The sequence below is a fragment of the Ursus arctos genome, unplaced genomic scaffold (assembly GCF_023065955.2).
Source record: "Ursus arctos isolate Adak ecotype North America unplaced genomic scaffold, UrsArc2.0 scaffold_10, whole genome shotgun sequence".
In the NCBI taxonomy this organism is placed as follows: Eukaryota; Metazoa; Chordata; class Mammalia; order Carnivora; family Ursidae; genus Ursus; species Ursus arctos.
The window spans coordinates 35,328,411-35,348,184 of record NW_026622764.1 but is presented as its reverse complement, the minus strand read 5'-3'; the positions used below and the strand labels follow the sequence as shown (position 1 = coordinate 35,348,184).

Genomic DNA, 19,774 nt, shown 5'->3' with positions numbered 1-19,774 from the left:
CATGAACGAGTACAGTTCAGTGAGTTAACTAACCTTTCTTTGCCTCAGTTTCTTTGACTGTAAAGATACTACCCATCTCATAACATTATTAGGATTAAAATAGTTAATATATAATACTGAGAATATTATCTGGCTTATAGTAATCTGTTCTAATTATTAATATTATTTTGGTGAAATTATGAAGAAATTGTAATTGTCCTTTCTGCTATGTAACTAAGAAATATTATGTGACACTTGTAAATAAGGTACATGGATGAGTGTCTATCATTTTAATGTCATATTGGAACATGAAAGTCACCATTGAAGAATTATTTAATTTTCTAGGAGAATATACATTTGTTTGATTTACCGTTTCTATTGATTAGAGCTTAAGCTCTGTGAAATTACATATTAACTTGCAAAATAATGATAGTTGCAATAATTTCTGCCTGTGGAAAAGAGAAACAATAATGTTTAAAGTTTAATGCCTTGTAGTAGGACGTTAACTGGCTTTGTCTTTAACTTTGCAAGTTTATTTCGGCATTCTTATTCTTAGTGACTTTGGTCTCTTTAAACTAGTTTACCACCCTGCTGATACTCTCACTCATAAGAAAAATTATATGGCATGTGCTCAGTATATATTTGTGTGACTCAAGATTTTTACTCTTGATTTTTTATTTGTATTGGCATTATGTTTTAACTTTGGAAAATGCTTGTTTATAAGTCACTTTTATCTATTTTCCCATCTTGTATAGTAGTAATAAACCAGTATAAAATGAGGTGCAATAAGAAATTTAGTGGTGTTGAAAGGAGGCAATCCTTATCTGGATATGGAAATATCATTGTAATATTTGGGGAGCTTATTTCTTATATCTTAGGGACAGTCAAGTTGCCCCAATTACTCAGGTAACCAGCACATCTATATTTTGCTCCAAAATATGAAGGCCTGGGGGACTTAACATGCCCTAAAGCTTCAACATCTTTCTAAAGCCTGCTCCCCTCTTTATGCCTATTGAAACATTCAGGGCTTCTCTCTTTTTTTTTTTTTTTTTTCCTGTCTAGATCAAAAGGAACCTTATCACTATGAACTTGTTTAGTACTGGCATGCATCAAGTTTTCTTTCTCTCTCCAGGTACGGTATTTTTGAATGATGATCCCAGATGAAACCCAGACCAAACAATCCTACTATGTTTCTTTCTGGATCTATCTTGTAGACTGCCTATTCTCCATTAGACAGTATGTCTTGAGTTATAGGTGCATAGTGGAGAGAAAGAATGAGAAACAGGTGGATACAGGATAAATAAATATTCCTTAATTCCCAAGTACCCTGAAAAACCCTCAAAGTGTTATCTCCAGCCAAACTTGATCTTCCATCATTATTTAAAGGCCTCAGTGCCAACTAAGCTGAGTCATCTCCTTCTCATAATTCATTATTACAGTAACCTTAAGATTATACTGCGGAGTAGATGGTGATGGAAAAAGAGGGAAAAACATTTTGGTTGGATTGTATCAGTGCAAAACAAAAAAGACAATTTATAAAAGAAGGTATTTAACAGGAAAAAAATTATAATAATAATAGAGGAGGGCTGAGATCAAGAAGTGGAAAAATTAGTCTTGAATAGTTGGAGCAACACCTGTTCTTCTAAGATTAGAAGTAAACCTAGGTGTGTTGATAAAAATATGATGATGCTTTTCATTAGCCTTGCACTTTATACTTCTTAAAATACTTTACATATATGGTTCATGTTTTACATTGATTGAATTATCCCACACGATTTAACTTAAATTAAGGCCAAAATAGGTACTTTCTCCAATCATGTTTTTAAAAATCACTTTTGAAAAGTTATCTTCATCTTTGGATAATTTTTTTTTCAATAAAGTAATAAAATGATTGTGGTCTTATAAGTAAAACTCAGGGCAGTGATACATAGTGGTTAATACTAGTGCTCTATATTAAAGTTCAATAGCTACAATTCATTAACTGGGTAGCTTTGGGCAAGACATTTAATCTTGTAGCTTAGTTTTCTCATCTATAAAATGAGAACAGTAGTTTTACCTATCGCACAGGGATGTTTCACTAATGCATGTAAAGCCATTTGTGCCAAGCCCAGAGAAAGTCTCTAATACATAAAGAACTTTTATAAGTCAACAATAAGAAACAAATTAAAAATTAAAAATGGGCAAAGGAGCAGAAAAGATATTTGTCCAAAGAAGATATAAAAATATCCGATAAGTACATGAAAAGATGTTGAATTTCATTAGGATTAGGGAAATGCAAATGAAAACCACAAGATACTACTTCATACCACTGTAATCAAGAATAAAGTTAATAAAAAATTGTTGGCAAGGATATAGAGAAATTCAAACCTTAGACACTCTTGTAGGGAATATGAAATGGGTGCAGCTACTCTGAAAAACAATCTGGTAGGTCTTCAGAATCTTTACCATAGAATTACTATATAATCACTTCATTCCTGGCTACATATAAAAAAATGAAAATATTACGTCCACACAGAAACTTGTATACAAATATTCATAGCAGGATTGTGCATAATGGCCCCAAAATGTAAACAACTCAAATGTCCATCAACTGATGAAGAGATACACAAAATGGGGTTTCTATCAATGTGATGTGATATTATTTGGTAATAAAAAGAAATGAAGTACTAGCACATGCTATAACAGGAATGAATCTTGAAAACATTATACCAAGCAAAAGACGCCATCTCAAAAGCCCACATGCTGCATGATTTCAAAGGGGGAGGGTGACTATTAATAGATACCAGGTTTCTTTATAAAGTGATGGAACTGTTTGAAAACTGATTACGGTGATGGAGGCACAATTCTGAGAACATACTAAAAAGCATTGAGTTGTACACTTTAAATTGGTGAATTGTAGTTGGTGAATTATTACCACAATAATGATGTTTTTATGAAACATAAACATTTGGAAGCAGGAAAGTGTTTACTCATTCTTCCACAATTATTTGTTGATCCCCTACTGTTACCAGATAATGTTCTACTTGTAGTGACACTAAGGTTTTATTACTTAATGACAAAATGTCACTTATCCACCTTATCTAGAAATGCATTTACATTTCATGGAATTTCAGATTTGACAAGATATTTGGAAAATCATAAGGCTGCAAGGGACCACATGGGACCAGTATGACCTCAAATAAACTACATCATCTTACAGTTAATGAGAGAGATCTCAAGTGAACTGGTCAAAGACACACAGTTTTATTAAACAGTTAAAAAGCTGAGTCTTATAATTTTCAGTGGAATTCTTTTTCTTATACTTTACCTTCTTTTTGTGTTCAAGAAGTGTTGAAATCTCACACACCTTCAGCAATTAGGATATAATGGTATTGGAAACAAACTAGTTAAAAAGTGAGATTGTTGGCCAAAATCAAAGCAGCACTGGAGGGAATATATTCTGGACAAAATAAACAAGCAAATAAATAAATGAAAGAGTGCAGCCTAGACTTTGACCCCATGCTTTAAAGAGAAACTTGAGAATTATCTAGTTTCTTTCTTTCTTTCTTTTTCTTTCTTCTTTCTTTCTTTCTTTCTTTCTTTCTTTCTTTCTTTCTTTCTTTCTTTCTTTTCTTTCTTTCTTCTTTCTTTCTTTCTTTCTTCTTTCTTTCTTTCTTCTTTCTTTCTTTCAGATTTATTTATTTATTATATATAGGAAGTGAGCAAGCGGGGGGGGGGGGGGAGATGGGGTGAGAGAGAGAATCCTGAAGCAGGCTCCCCGCTAATTTTAGAGTCCAAAACAGGGCTCAATCCCAGGACCCCGAGATCATGACCTGAGCCGAAATCAAGACCCAGCTGCTTAATTGACTGAGCTGCCCAGGTGTCCAAGAAATTACCTAGTTTAGTCTATCTATCTAATTGGAATTACTTCTGCAATGTCCATGCCAAGATTTGGACCATTTTTTCCTTAAATCTCCATGGTGTTCTGTGCTCTCATAAATTGTTTTAAAAATGAGCTTCAAGGAATGTAAAAAATTCTAAAATATTATTAATTAAAATTTTAGGTTACAGGGGCGCCTGGGTAGCATCTGCCTTCGGCTCAGGGCGTGATCCCAGCGTTCTGGGATCGAGCCCCACATCAGGCTCCTCCACTATGAGCCTGCTTCTTCCTCTCCCACTCCCCCTGCTTGTGTTCCCTCTCTCTCTGGCTGTCTCTATCTCTGTCGAATAAATAAATAAAATCTTTAAAAAAAATTTAGGTTACAAAATTTAATGTTAATAATATGAGATGCTAATATCATATTTGTACAAAATCTTATTATTAATCATAGTGTAGATTAAAACAATAGTAGCAACAAAAACTAATATTTGGAGGGAATTATGTACCTTTCAAAATCTAACTTTGATATATATTATATTGGCTTTAAAAAATAAGATAAAGAACATTGTAGATTATGATAAAGTTTTTTGCTCTTTGGTCAATAAGATAAACCTATTTTCTACTAATATTTGATATTGGAGAATACCACTGAATGAAGAGTTGATGGTTGGCTTATGTTATTCTGTTCACCCAAGCGGATTCGTGGAGTTGGTAAGTTTTTCATCTATTAATCTACCAGAAAAGTCCTTTTATTTTGGCCTGGAACTTGAGGCTCCATTGATTCCTATCTCTGTTGTCCAGGCTGCAAAAGATATATTTACTAAGAGAAGTTTATAGATCTTGATGTTGTTTATCTTAAGTTATGTTTATTACCAAGTTTATTTGCATTAAGCTAGAATACATCACTCTTATTTCTGGCTTCCTGAAATAAAATAAAGCAATAATTCTCAGGGCATTTTATGACTCAAAAATAAAAGAAAAGAGTGTCAATTTACTATGATGAATTTCAAGTGACTTCATCCAACTGTTCACTTTTGATTCTATGTGATCTAGTAAATAATAATCTTTCCTAAGTCAAATGATGTTTCGGTCTGCTGACAACTAAACCATCACAAATCACCAAAGGTTTCTTACCTGTGAAAGCATGCCATTCAAATGCATACCGCATCATTGATTACTTAAAAACCAAGCTTTACGGTCTCTGAGAAAAGTTGGGATTTTCAAGTTTTCAGTATTTAACAACATCCTTCCCCATAATCCTTCTGAATAATTGAGAAAAATGCACTTGCCAAAGAGGAGAAAAGTATATTACTGCATCCTACAGTGGTATCTGTCAGAACACAGACAAAACAAACTTTATAATGAAGATGATGTCCTAATTTTTTTCTATATTTTATTTATGCTTTTTCCAGTTTTGTGTCAAATTTATAAAAGTTTAAAATGTAAAAGTTAATATGATAATGATGATCATAATATAAGTATATATGTATATGATTTGTGGAAAATGTAGATTTTCAAAACAATGTAAACTAGGGTTATAGAGTTTACTACTTAAAATATAACCTTTCTTCTGGATTAATATATGCAGTCAGTGTTCATACAGATGTCTATTTGTGCATGTAAATTTATGCATATATGTCTTAATCAGCAACTATATATAATAAAACCTAATTATAACTTCATCAATTTTCTTCTAGTTCAACTGCAATATATTTATTTGAAAAGTATCTTCTTCTACATTTTATGTTTTCCTCTGTCTCATCATTTAATTATCCTCATTTATTGCTATCCATTACCAGAAGTAAAAATAGAAACACTACTTTATAATTGATAATCAGCTTATTTTCTTTTCGAATAAAAAAAATGGTGAAGAAGCTGAATTCCATCTCTATCCATATACTTGGAAATCTCTTCATGTTCTTTTAACTTTAGATCCAATTAAAATGCAAATTGCCTTTAACAATTGTTTATAATAGTATAATATCTGGTTGGAAACTTTATTCAGTCTTCAATAAATCTGCGTAGATTTAGTATTGATGAAATAGTCCACTTTGCCTTGAAAGTCTACTCTTCATTATTTCGAAGAAAACCCTTCACTGATCATAAATTATGTAACTCTAATACCATTAAAATATTTTTTTTATGTTGCTCAAATAAATATCACCTTATATAAGAAGAGCAAAGAATAGTTATAAGTGGTTATCGGGATAAAGCCCACCCCCTAAAGTGTACTGTTTATTGAATTTACGTAGTGAAGTCAGAATCTGAATCCCATTCTTCAGACCTTTGATTTCTGCTTACTACTATGTAGTGACTTTTAATTATGATGTGCTGTTTTATATAATCTGCAATCATATATGAAAATAGGATACATTTGCCCTACTATTAATTTTTTTCTGTGTGTCCTTTGTGTTGGACTAAACATTTTATATTTATTTTGTATTTTTATTCCTTGACAGCATAGTGACCTTCAATAAAAACTGATTTTTATTTTTTTATTATTTTTTTAGAGATTGTGAGCAGATGGAGAGGGGGAGAGAGAGAATCTTAAGCACGCTCCATACCCAGGCCAGAGCATGATGCAGGGCTTATGACCCTGAGATCATGACCTGAGCCAAAATCAGGAGTCAGATGCTTAGCCAACTTAGCCACCTAAGTTTCCCCAAACTGATTTTAAATAAAAACAACTTTCATTTGAAATACTCAAAAATATTAGGGTGTCTGGGTGGCTCAGCTGGTTGAGCTTCAGACTCTTGGTTTTGGCTCGGGTCATGATCTCAGGATTGTGTGTGAGAGGGAGCTCCACATGGGGCTCTCAGCAGGGAGTCTAATTGAGGATTCTCTCTCTACCTCTTCCTCTGCCCCTCCCCCTGCTTGCATGCTCTCTATCTCTAAATAAAAATACATAAAAATCTTTTAAAAAATAAAAAATAAATATTCAAAAATATTAAATGTAGATCTTGATTATGAAATGAATCCACTAGAAACTTAAAAATATACACACATCATATATGGGATATATGTTACCTGTTAAGCAGTTCTGAAATAACTGATAAAAAAAAAGCTAAAGAACTTCCAAGATCATGGATGCATCCTGTATGTATGTATGATTTACAAATATATTTTAATAAAGAGGTATGAAAAGTAAAATTGGGAACAATATAAATATTTTTACTTATTGTGGAATAGGGATAATAATTTCACTCCAAATTATTAATATTTATTGGATTTAAGTTGATAAAATCTATAACAGCATATTTAAAATTATTAATATTTGAAATTATTTATTCATTCTTTCTTTCAAATATCATATTCATGTACCTAAAATGAGAAAGGTGTGGGGTGCCTGACTGGCTCAGTTGGTAGAGCATGCAACTCTTGATCTTGGGGTCGTAATTTTGAGCCCTATATTGGGTAAAGATATGGCTTAAAAATAAAATCTTTAAAAAAAATAAAATGAGAAATGTGTTATATATTAAGAACTAAGAATACAAAAGTGAACAAGTCAGATGCAGTTTGTTACCTTGTGGAACATGTAATCTAGCTCCGTGCATAGTATTTTTTAAAGATTTATGTATTTATATTTGAAAGAGAGCAAGACAGGGGAAGCAGCAGTGGAAGAGGGAGAAGTAGGTTCCCCGCGGAGCAGGGAGCCCGACTCCAGGCTCCATCCCAGAACCCTGAGATCATGATCTGAGCAGAGGCTTAACCGACTGAGTCACCCAGGCGTCCCCAGCTCTGTGCACAGTATTACATATTTAGAGTAACTTGGGGTCTAGGCGAAAATATCTGATAATCTATAAGAAGTTATTTTTTCCCTTAAATTTTGTCTGGTTGTAAAGTACACTTTTTTAAAAAAATTATTTATTTGAGAAAGAGATAGTGAGTAAGAGAGAGAGAGCACAAGCCAAGGGAAAGGCAGAGGGAGAAGCAGACTCTCTGCTGAGCAGGGAGCAAGACTCAGAGCTTGGTCCCAGGACCCTGGGACCATGACCTGAGTCAAAGGCAGAAGCCTAACCTTATCTGAACCACCCAGGTGCTCATACTTTACATTTTTAAAAGCATTTCTTTAAGGAAATGATCGGCCCCATCTCAACTCTGCCCACATACAAATGACAGACTGAGTTTCCCCTCAAGCAAAGATGGATGTATCATGTTTCTTGTGAACTATAATCTATCCCTCTACCTTTTATTCCTCTTTAAAAAATTACTCTTAAAGATCTTTAAGCCCAAGTATAGTCCTTAACTGAAAACTGACAAAAAAAGAAAAATCTAAAAGAGAAGCATAAAAAGAAATTAGTTTCATAATATGTGATTAATTACCGCATCAGAAAATATAAATATTTTACATTAGTTCACGAGGTACAAATTATTTTTTAAATATTTTATTTATTTATATGGGAGACAGACAGCATGAGCAGGGGGCAGAGCAGAGGGGGAGGGAGAGGGAGAAGCAGACTCCCCCCTGCATGGGGAGACCCACATGGTGGTTGACCCTAGAATCCTGAGATCATGACCCGAATGGAAGTCAGACACTTAACCTACTGAGCCACCCAGATGCCCCTAGAGGTGCAAATTATTATAATAAAGTGAAACTTTCATATGCATAAAAAAATCAGAATTTTTTTCACTTGATCAAAAGCATATCATTGATTTCATTTGTTGAAGAACTTGTGCTTTGCAAACTGAAAAGGGCGCTATAGCCAAAAACTTCTGGCTTTCCTTTCTCCTGACATCATATAAGAAGCCCTTTCGTGACTATTTTAATAATATAGTAATATTACTTGTTACAGAAGGGAATTCTGTAGATTAAGTGATTGAAATAATTAAACACTTGGGGACTCCTCACAAATTACTATGAAAATCTTTTATGTGTGTTTATAGGATATTTTGTAACATTAATTCCTTCTTGATACTTTGTTAGTTCCACTGTTGCTACAGCATCAACTCAAGGCAACAGTAACTACACAAACATTTATAACTGCTGGACAACAAAGAAAACCTAATACATTTTTAATAGTAGATTCTGTGCGTGTGTTCTGATTTATACAGCTTTGTGCTCTCTCTTTGTGTTTTAGAAATAGCTCAGTAGGAGAAATGAAAATAAAACTAAAATATGCAAATGAAACCAACTTTAAATGAATAGAATACTTCTCAAGTAGATGAATATTATCATTATCTTCAACATCATCAACATTAAGAAAGCGGAAGGATACGTTTCTTAAAATAGAATGATCCTCAGTTTGGATATAGAAATCCAAAAAGGAAACATATTTGAAGAGCATCTGAATAGAAGAAATGGACTGTATCTAAAATGGACCCTTCGAAAGCTTATAATTTTCATTGCATACTCTGTGATTATGCTTAATTAGTCTTTGAAACTGTCATAAATGCATATTTAGTTGTGGTTATTTTATGAGCTCTAACAATTACAAAGTTCTGTGTAGTCAAGCTGCAATCACATGAGTGAATAATTATGTGTTATAATATTACTATTTATTATACATCTTTATCAGTTTATTCAGTATAATGTGAATATCCTGTTTGCACATGACACTAAGCACAAAAGTCAATTTTTTAAAACTTCACTCAAATCAACTTCGTCTTAGCCAATAGACTGAATTGTACCAATGACTGCGAGTTAGAGCACGGATGACTGCCTGTAAAGCGATGTAAGCTTAATTTAGGGACGGAGGAAGTAAAGAAAAACAAAAACAATAGGACGTTCCTGTCTGGGGAAGCTTCCACATGCTTCCTTACTGCTTGTAATCATCCAGCTCTGGTGGCAGTTGTCATCCAAGCAACTCACTGTATTCAACCTTCATTTCTTTAGTTTATAAAGAAATGCTGAAAGTCAAATTTTGCCTTTTTTTAACTGGACAATCGTATATTAACTTCAACTCATTCCTCAGACCATGTATGTATATAAGATAATGAAACGTAGTAACATGAAGTAATGGATAATAATTAAAAAAGATAACATTCAACACACATTTTATACTAATTTATCACATAATAGTCCTGAGAAAACTATGGATGAAAAGAACTTTGTTTTAATGACTTAGAAACACAAAGCAATTTAAAATTAAATTCCATGTATTCTCCCAAAGCAATCTCTAATTTATGGGTTATTAGAAGGGTTATTGGTAAAGATAGAAAAGAGCATGCTGCTAGCTAGAAACCATAAGAAATTCAGATTTTTCAAAACCATGAACAGAAAGCACATAAAAAAAAAATTCCTATGATGAACAGGATTTTCAGAGTACCAGACTGGCAGGGCAGCTACTCTCACACTGACTCGGGCAGGCTTTATGCTCCAGATCTGAGACTTCCACCTTTGAAGGCTACTCACCGAACATGGTAGCCTCTGATGAGTCCTATTGCCGTGCTTCTGCCTCTCACATAAACGTGGTGAAATGCTGCGTGCCACGCGGCTGGCACTGGGCAGAACGGGAGAGTGCACTGACCAGGGAGATGAAAACAAAACAAAAACAAAAACCGAGGAACAAAATGTTCGTGGAATTCTGTGCTCTCATTTATGTTTTAGGTTTATAAAATCCATTTGTCAAAAGTAATCTATGTTTTGAAGTGTTCTGTTCTGGACATCAGAAATCTAATTTGATATAATGGATAAAATGTAATCACTGTGTAATCATTAGCATATTAGATAGAGTATCTAATTTGTAGTAATACAGCACTAGGCTTAAATCCCCATTCTAGCATGTTCTTGATATTATTCTTCCATAAATTATTGAACATCCCGAATCTTAGTTTTATCATTTTTAGAATGGGCATTACACTTACTTTGTAGGGATTTTGAAAGGATTAAATTAAGTATATTTAACACCTAGAACAATGCCTGATATATACTATATACACTTAACTTTATACCACCAGCACCAGTAGTGAAAAGTATTGCTATCATACACAACGGCAGAAGTTAGAGTTACCTCAGTTTCTCTTTTCCTTTCTAACTCACCCGATATACATACAGGCCTCTAGTGAAGTGCCAACCTTTATTCTTGGTCTCTTGTCTTGCCTCCTCCTCATGGCAGTCTGGCAACTAGTCTTCAAATTAAATCTTGCTTTTTACTTGCTCAAAAAACTTTCAATGATATACCATTATAAACAATATAAAAACCTCAATCCTTAACAAATTCTCGATAACCTTGGAAAATTGGCTCTGCTTAAATCTCTAGCCTTATCATCCACCTCTCTTCCTTTCTGCCCCACCATCCCATCACACTTGAATTTCCTTAAACAGAATAAGCTCCTTCCTACCTCAGATCATTGGCTCATTATGAACATTCTTTAGCCAACTCTTCTAGGGGATGAATTCTGCCTCATCCTTTACAACTCAGTATGGCTGTTTCACTCTTCCACGGCATCTTATTGTCCTTTATAACAGTTACCATATAAATACATATATGCAAATATATATGCAAATATGTAATTGTCATTTATAGTAACAACTTATTTGCATTCAACATATCCGTCTTTATTCTAAGGGCAATCTATGTCTATTTTGGTCACCATGGTATCTCCAGAGCCACCTACTATAGTTCCTGGAACAGAGTATTCAACAGCCACTCACTCTTTCACTCAACAATAAATGCTATGCACTTAAGGTACTATGTTTAAAAAAAAAAAATGCTACCAAGAAGCTACCATAGTAATGGTAAAGAAGAAAGTAACAAAACAATGACAAAATAAAAAATATAAAGCCAGAAACTCATAACTACTCTAAAGGATGTGAAACAGTGTAAGGTATAGAGGGTTCTGAAGGCAGTGCTACATTCTATAAAATAGAGATGAGGGGCGCCTGGGTGGCTCAGTCCATTAAGCGTCCAGCTCTTGATTTTGACTCAGGTCATGATCTTAGGTCATAAGATCAAGGCCCTCGTTGGGCTCTGTGCTCAGCAGGGAGTCTGCTTGAGATTCTCTCTCCTTCTTCCTCTGCCCCTCCCCTTGCTCTCTCTCTCTCTCTTGCTCTCTCTTTCTCTAAAACAAATAAATCTTTAAAAAAAACATTCAGAGATGAGAACTCTGTGGACATGACATTTGAGCAAACATCTGAATGAGGCAGAGGAGAAAAGGATATAAATGTTTGGTAGAGGAGCGTTTCTGGCAGAGGGAAGAAAGAGCAAACACAAAGATCATCAGGTGACATGCTTAGTATAGTCAAAAGCAGTAAGATAGATGTGGCTGGAACTGTGTGAATAGGGAAAATAATGGTAAGAAATGAATTTGAAAAGAAAGAGGAAAATGATGTGTGATCTTCTTGAATCACTGAATTCATGAGTGCTGAGAGTCACAATCCTAAAAGTCTATCCAAAGGAAATATTATATTAAAATGTACTAGATACTTTGTCAGGACAAAATATATTTCCACAGAGAATATTTATTCTGTCATAAAGGATTATGCAGTAGAGTCATGAAGACCAGTCACAAAGATATTAAAAGGTAATTAATTATATAAGGAAATTTATGAAGATGTCACATAATCCTAAATAAAGGAATACTAAGACTTCAAAGGAGAGAAAGAATTCCATGAAAAGTTTTAAGATACTTCTTAGGCATGGATGACTTAATGTTAATGGTCTCAACCTTCAGTTCTACGTGAATTATTCTCAAAAGCACTCAGCAAAGGTACTCCATTCCTCAAGAACTTCCAGAAGGTTCTTTGAAGGTTTGAATCTCCAGAAGGTTTAGTGAAGTATACCTCTTTCAAAGGCTCGTGAAGAAGTTATTTCAATTTTCCATTTGTCCACTTTTCTACTTTCAGTTGTTTGTGAAGTTGTACTTTCTACCTACCTCTTCCACCTTCCATCCCCTACATGGATGCCTGTTACTGGCAAACTCTAACCCAGAACCAAATGGAGAGACTACTTCTGGGAAATGCAGTTCCAGGAGTCTCCTTAAAATGCCAGATGACCTTGGAGGGAAGTGGCAGTGATGATTAGTGGAAATAGACAACCCAACAGAGAAAGAAAGATCAGATGACTGAAGTAGATTTCTGGACTTTCCATTCATCTTCACAAAAACAAATCAACTTTAATATTATTCTTTCATATAACATTTATTTTGAACAGAAGGTTACTACTAAAATGAAAAACAGAATGAGAAATATTTATACAATACTGTTTTAGACACAAGTCTATTCTAACAAATATGTGAAGATGGCTATTTTCATGCCGTAATATTATTGAGCTACAGACACCCAAATGTCTTTCAACATCCCTTCATATGACATGATTATAAAATATTTACTCTTCTTGCTATCTGTTTCTATTTGTCGCTCTCTAATGCTTTTAAAATATGATGTCCAAAGTTAAGCGCAGGTCTCATAATGAACTCTGACTAATAATAGAGGGGGACTATTTCCTTCAATTATTTTGTTGCTCTCTGCATATTCATGTAGCCAAAGTTTAAATTAATGTTTTAGAATTAGTTTCACACGTCTGCCTAATACTGAGCTTGCATTCAAAATTTTCCAGTATTTTGCACATGAACCACTGCCAAGTTGGGTCACCTTCCTGAATAGATTTTGGAATCATCCACACAAAATCAATAGCTGAAGCCAAATAACTGGGTGAAATTTCCAAAGAAAAGTTAGCAAAGGATGTAAATAGCAAAGGCAGGTAGCCAGCAAGGTAAGATCTGGCCATTCAAGGTCAAGTTCATATCTAAACATTTTCACAAGGAAACTGAAAATTAGGAAAAAAAATAAATGTTACTTATAAAATAAACAAATAAATAATATTGTGAGCCAATAAAGAATTTAGTCCCAGATGTACCAGGAAACCTGGGATGATTTGCTATATTAAAGCAGTTAAAAAGAAAAAAAAAAACCCTGATAATATGTTTGCTCTCAAAGCACAGATCGAATAGATTAGATGAGGACACATGTATGATTAAATAAGGATCAGAATCAAAGATGTGGTGAGAAATTATAATATCAGATGCAAAACACTTTAAAATGTTAGAACTGAGAGAAAATAGTGATGTAGGAAGATAACTGGTCAGTAAATTTTCTTCACTAAAATGGTAACCTACGAGCATCTGGAGAATATTGGAGCTTTGTGTTTCCAAAAGAATTTGAAATCATTTAAATTTCAACAGATATGACACAATGCATAATCCATTCATAGTCTCAAGAATAAATTAAAATACAGTTGTTTAGAATGTTAAGTATATTAACTAGAACTCTTCTATATTTCAGTTTTAAATATATTTTACTATAGAATATACATTTTAAAATGTCTAAAGAAAAAATATCGTTATTGTGTGATAAATTGCAGAGCAGTCCAAGCAGCTGCAAGAAAAACATCTTTATTACTAAATTAATAATTTCAAACTAGACCAGAAGGGACCATTATCCCTCTGGATATGAAGGCATATTGTTCTTTGGCTTAGCTAAGCCAGGAACTCCTAACTGTAATGAAATGTGCATAATTAAATGACTGCAGTTGGACTTTGATATTTTGGTTGATGAAGTATTTGTTTACATTGATTTTACATGGTTCATATAATTTCAGTAGCAGTACTATACCCTGTCATAGAATATTTCAAAGGAAAAATTCGACAATAGAATTACAAAGCATGTATCTCCCTCCTTTTATTTGTGTATGTTCATTTAATTTACTAATCAGCTTAAAGGATTAAAGAAGAAAAATAAAATAATATTGAAATTCTGTATAAGAATAACAATTAGAAGACTTTTAAACGGCTGACAGTCATTAGTAATTTGAAAAGATGTTGAATCTTAAAATAAGAGCTTTTTAATAAGTAACAACTACAAAGCTTAATGAGATTTATCTCATAAATTCTTCCCTTGAGTTGGAAAGGGAAAGTTCTATATATTGCAATTGGTTGTTTCAATAATAACAATCAAATCATTAATCACGTTAATAATGAAGATAAGAAAAATGGCTAACATTTTATATAGGGCTTACTATATGCCAGAAATTAGATTCAGTGCCTTTGGGATGATTATTTCTAGGGTATGAAATATTGTATGAATTGTTATAACTGATTATTCTATTCTAGAAAGGAAATAACATTAAAAAATCCCATACCACAAAGTCCACACATTTAAAGTTTGCAATTCAAATGATTTTTGGTATTTCTATAAAGCTGTTAAAATACTTATTTATATATAGAAAAAAATCAAAGAGAAAAATATAAATAGGTTTAAATTATTTTTGGAGTATTTACCAAGTGATATTCACTACATTTAAGCCCATCATTAAAATGGTACAGAAAGTCAGTTATAAAAAAAAAAATGTAGATTGGTTGGTTTATACATCTAAATATTTTCACTAACTATAGAAGTTACCAGGAATTCTGAAATCCAATATTTACTCTACCAATAAATACTTTATAATATATACTTTAAGTATGATTTTTTCTTCCACAAATCATATAGGCAAAGCCATACCAAACATAATGTGCTACGATGAAAATGTATCGGGGAGCTCAGAGATTGGGAAGTCTACGATGAAAGGGTAGACTGATTGGGGTTCCTGGGGAAGGCTCTCTTCCGGGCTTGCAGATGGCCACCTGCATACTGTGTCCTCACAAGGTGGAAAGAGAGAGAGGCAAACTGTCTGGTGTCTCTCCTTATAAGGGCACTAATCTCATCATGAGGGACCCACTCTCAAGACCTCATCCTAACCTAATTATGACAAAAAGCCCCCATCTCCACATACTAACACATTGTGGATAAGACTTCAACATTGAACTTTGGTCAATACAACTTATTCCATAGTAAAAAGGTTGTAAGAAAAAAGGTAAAAGAAAAGTTTTTTTTGTGGCACAGACTGGTAGCTCTTTACTAGAAAGAAAAGGAAAAAAAAATGGCAGCTGTGGAAGTAGATATAAAAAGATAGATACCCCAGGAGCAATAAGAAAGATTCATTTAAACAACTTCTAAAATATTAAGCAGTCTATAATTGCTTTATGGCTTTGTTTACAATTTATAGGCAATGTAGATATAAAGTCCATTATGAACAGGCTTTGCTTTTTTTTCACTTTGCTATTATAAAATACTGTAATACTACATTGTGCCCCATACCAGAAATGTGCCAAGCTTGCAGAATTCATTTTAAACAGAAAGAAGTCATTCGACGCAATGAGAGTCATCGTATTAACCTCTGATCATACATCTCTGTCTCTCTGATTAAAATATTAAATCTCCTTACCATTGTGTAGCTATGGGCTACCTTCATTAACTCAATGCACCCTTGAGCATCTGCGAAGGCTCGGATCCCCAAACAGTTGGATGGGTGCAACAGCTTCATGAGAAAGTGGCAGCACACGTCCACTACTTGTGGAAGCTGAAGAAGGCACGCTGCAGCAAGCAGGTTTTCGATGGTGTCTTCCTTTAATTCCAAGCAACCTAAACAGTAGGTCAGGAGAATTATGAAACTCTGTTTAAACCATGTACCACACTGTACTATTCAAAACATTAGGCCAATCTGCTAGAAATGACCTGAACCTAGACCCATAACCAAGATAAATATAACTCACTAAAGGCCAACTACTGTTTTAAGTATCTTGCATTTCTTACTTTATGCAATGTTCAAAATCATCTAGGACGTACTAAATAGCTGTGTTCACTTCAGCCAGAAATGTTGGTTGTTCCTTTTGTTGTGAATTAAGAAAAAAAAATAGAGTAACAAGTAAGTTTCACAAAACATGTCTACAAACTTTGGAGAGCAAAGATTCACGAAATTCCTGACATTGCATTCATGTGTATATTAATATGAAGCACCTATGTGTGGATAATGAATATATGTATATAGATAATTATATATATATAATACATGCATATATATATATATATAATGCATGCGTTGTAGATTGCTAATATTGTATTTAACTCACTGTACCCATGATTATAATTTTCTATAATTTTTTTTGTCAGTTAACCTAAAAAAATGAGCTCTTTTAGTGCTTCCTCTTAGATTTATCTAACTACTGAAATAATTTATTAATGAATGGGGCTACTTCTGTAATGTTTGTAAAACATTCCTGTGAAGCCTTCCTGGCTTCACTATTTGGGGTTGGCTTTTATTTAGCAAGTCAACACATCTTTACTAGGTTTATTCCCCATTCAGATTTTCTATGTGTCACTCAGTAGTGAGTGAATATTTCTAAGTCATACAAATGGCTTCTTCCATCTTGATTTTTGTGGCACAGACTGCTACTCTTCACTAGAAATAGCTTCACTCATTTTCCAGAGCACAGGGCCAGGCCACATGTTAACATCATGACACATGTCAGTGGACTATGAGTAGAGGGATGTGTGTTACTACCACACCAAGGCATCTATGACACGAGTGTACTTCAACCAAGCTTTCTTTGTCTTCTACCAGCAAGGTAAAGATGACATAAAACCCTGGTGGATGGAGGATGCACCAGGAGTAAGGAGCCTGGGTACCTGCATCTACACCAAGAACTACTGGTTTCAAATAATAATACTCAATATTTAAACTCATAATGCTTAAGTAATAAACTACAGTACTCAAATATATTTTTAGCTTTATTGGTTTATTGGTTCTATTGATTCTTACAGCCCAATCTACTCTAAATTGTACATTTTTTAACTTTATTTTAATTAGTGTGTACCTAAAATTATTGGAAATTTTTCATACCATGGATTGTTTATTTTTGCCTTCTGTCATCCTTATTTTGTTAAATTAACCTATTACTCAGTGGATTGTTTAATCATTTCAGAGAATCAACTCTTTTGGGTCTTATTAATGCATAATATAGAGTAATAATAATGGACATGAGTTTTTTGAAAATTTATTTTTATTAGCTTTGCTCAGAAATTATTGTCCTTGCTAAATATGAAAATTCTGGAAAAGTATTGACTATTTTTATTGAAATGATTCCCCCTCCTTACCTTTGCTTCTTTAATTTTCTCTTAGAGACTATTATCAAGGGCTATGTATTAGATCAAATCATTCTCTCCTCCATATCTATAATTTCTTTAGTATTCCATTCACTAATTCTCTCTCCAGTATATTTAACATTTTGCTTAAACCTGATATGTTAAACTTTAGAAATATTTTTACTTCTAGAAGTTCTCTCCATGAGAATTATTTATACTAAAATTTGTATTTTCATATCTACCTTTAAATTCATACTTTTTCCCTATATCTTATATACTGTTTAACTCGACTTACTAAAAATTTAAATAACTTTTAATAGGGGAATTATTCATTTCACAGAATTTTTAATTAATTCATAAACATCAATTTTTATTCCTGAGTTTTAATAATGTCATTCTTTTTCTTTGCTCATGGATTCATTTTATTTTACTGTTCTGTCTTTGTATAACTTTACCACATTCAGGATTTTTTAATTTTTTAAAGATTTTCTTTATTTATTTGAGAGAGAGAGAACATGAGCCATGAGTGGGGAGAAGGAGAAACAGGCTTCCCACTGAGAGGAAGCCTGACCTGGGGCTCAGTCCCAGGACCCTGGGATCATGACCTGAGCCCAAGGCAGATGCTTAACTGACTGAACCACCCAGGTGCCCCCACCACATTCAGTTTTAATTATTATTACCCCAAAATAAGTATCTGTGTTCTCCATTTAATAGCGAAATTTTGAGAACTTTAGATATCTTTCTGAGCAAATTATGTTTTATTTTCCTAAACTGCAGCCTCTAATATTCAATGATGGTGATCAGTCCCTATATAAAAGGGATATTTTAATTCATTGGTGTGTTTGGAAGACAGGCTACACAAAATTTGAAACTCAAATGTAAAACTATAAGAAAAAAATAATTGATCAACTTTCATTATTAATATGCTATTATCTAATTGAAATTTAAGAGTGTATCCTTGCTAGTTGGAATATATTTTGTAACTTTATAATGCTACTATAATTTTTTTTCAGATTTTTCTGTTTTTCATCAGTAGTGTTTCTACAGACAACTTAGGAAAGTTGTCTAGTTTCAAAAATTCATCTTTCAAGGACTGAATATTTATTAAGAAAGATCCTTATAAACAGAGTGCCTTTATTTTTTTCTACGCCAAAGTTTCTATTCTGGATTTTTTTAACCTATAGTAATTTGCAGGAATAGCACAATAAACACCCATTTACTCTTTACCTTGCTTCACCAAGTGTTAACATTTTGCCACATTTTTCCACTTGTGTGTGTTTATACTATAGCTGCTGAATTATTGGATTATTCCAACCATTCTATTTCACCCCTAAATACTTTGGCATGTGCCTCTAAGAACAAAGGTGTTCTCCTACATAGCTACAATATAATATTTACACTTATGAAATTGATAAAATAGTATTTGCTATGATGTCAATTTCCCCAAATGTCCAAATAATATGCTTCATAGGTTTTATTTTTAAATTCAGGATCTAATCAAGACTCATATTATATTTACTTGTTATGTCCCTTTTGTCTCCTTTAATTTATAACTGTTTCCCAGCAATTTTGTCATTCATGACATTTGTATTAGTGAAGAGTCCAGACTAGTTGTTTTGTAGAATTCCCCAGGTTGGGTTAGTCATATTATGTCCCCATGATTACATTTAGCTGAAAACTTTTTTGGCAGGGACACCATATAGGTGATATGGTACCCTTTTCAGTGGCTCATACAGGGAGCTCATGATGTGAGTATGTCTCATGGTTGATGATGTTAAGTTTGGTACCCTGTTTAAGACAATGTCTACTAGACTTCTTCATTTTAAAGAATTTTTTCCTTTATAATTAGTAATCTGTTGGGTGAAGGTAACTTTGCTTTCAAGCATGATATTTCACCTACAACTTAACATGTTTAGTAGTTAAAGAGTACTGTATTTTATTTATGAGTGTTACTGATAGAATAAGACAGCAAAGGAGGGGCGCCTGGGTGGTGCAGTCCTTAAGCATCTGCCTTTGGCTCAGGGCGTGATCCCGGC

General features: G+C 33.4%; 1 protein-coding gene across 2 annotated transcripts in view; it reads right to left on the bottom strand.

The window, feature by feature from the left end:
- KLHL1 (kelch like family member 1) overlaps window positions 1-19,774 on the bottom strand; it is a 340,926-nt gene that overhangs the window by 178,556 nt on the left and 142,596 nt on the right. For both annotated transcript variants that reach the window (XM_026493388.4, XM_026493389.4), the window contains one exon: window positions 16,042-16,238. In XM_026493388.4, coding sequence (XP_026349173.2) covers window positions 16,042-16,238 — 197 coding nt within the window. The remainder of the gene's footprint in view (window positions 1-16,041; window positions 16,239-19,774) is intronic.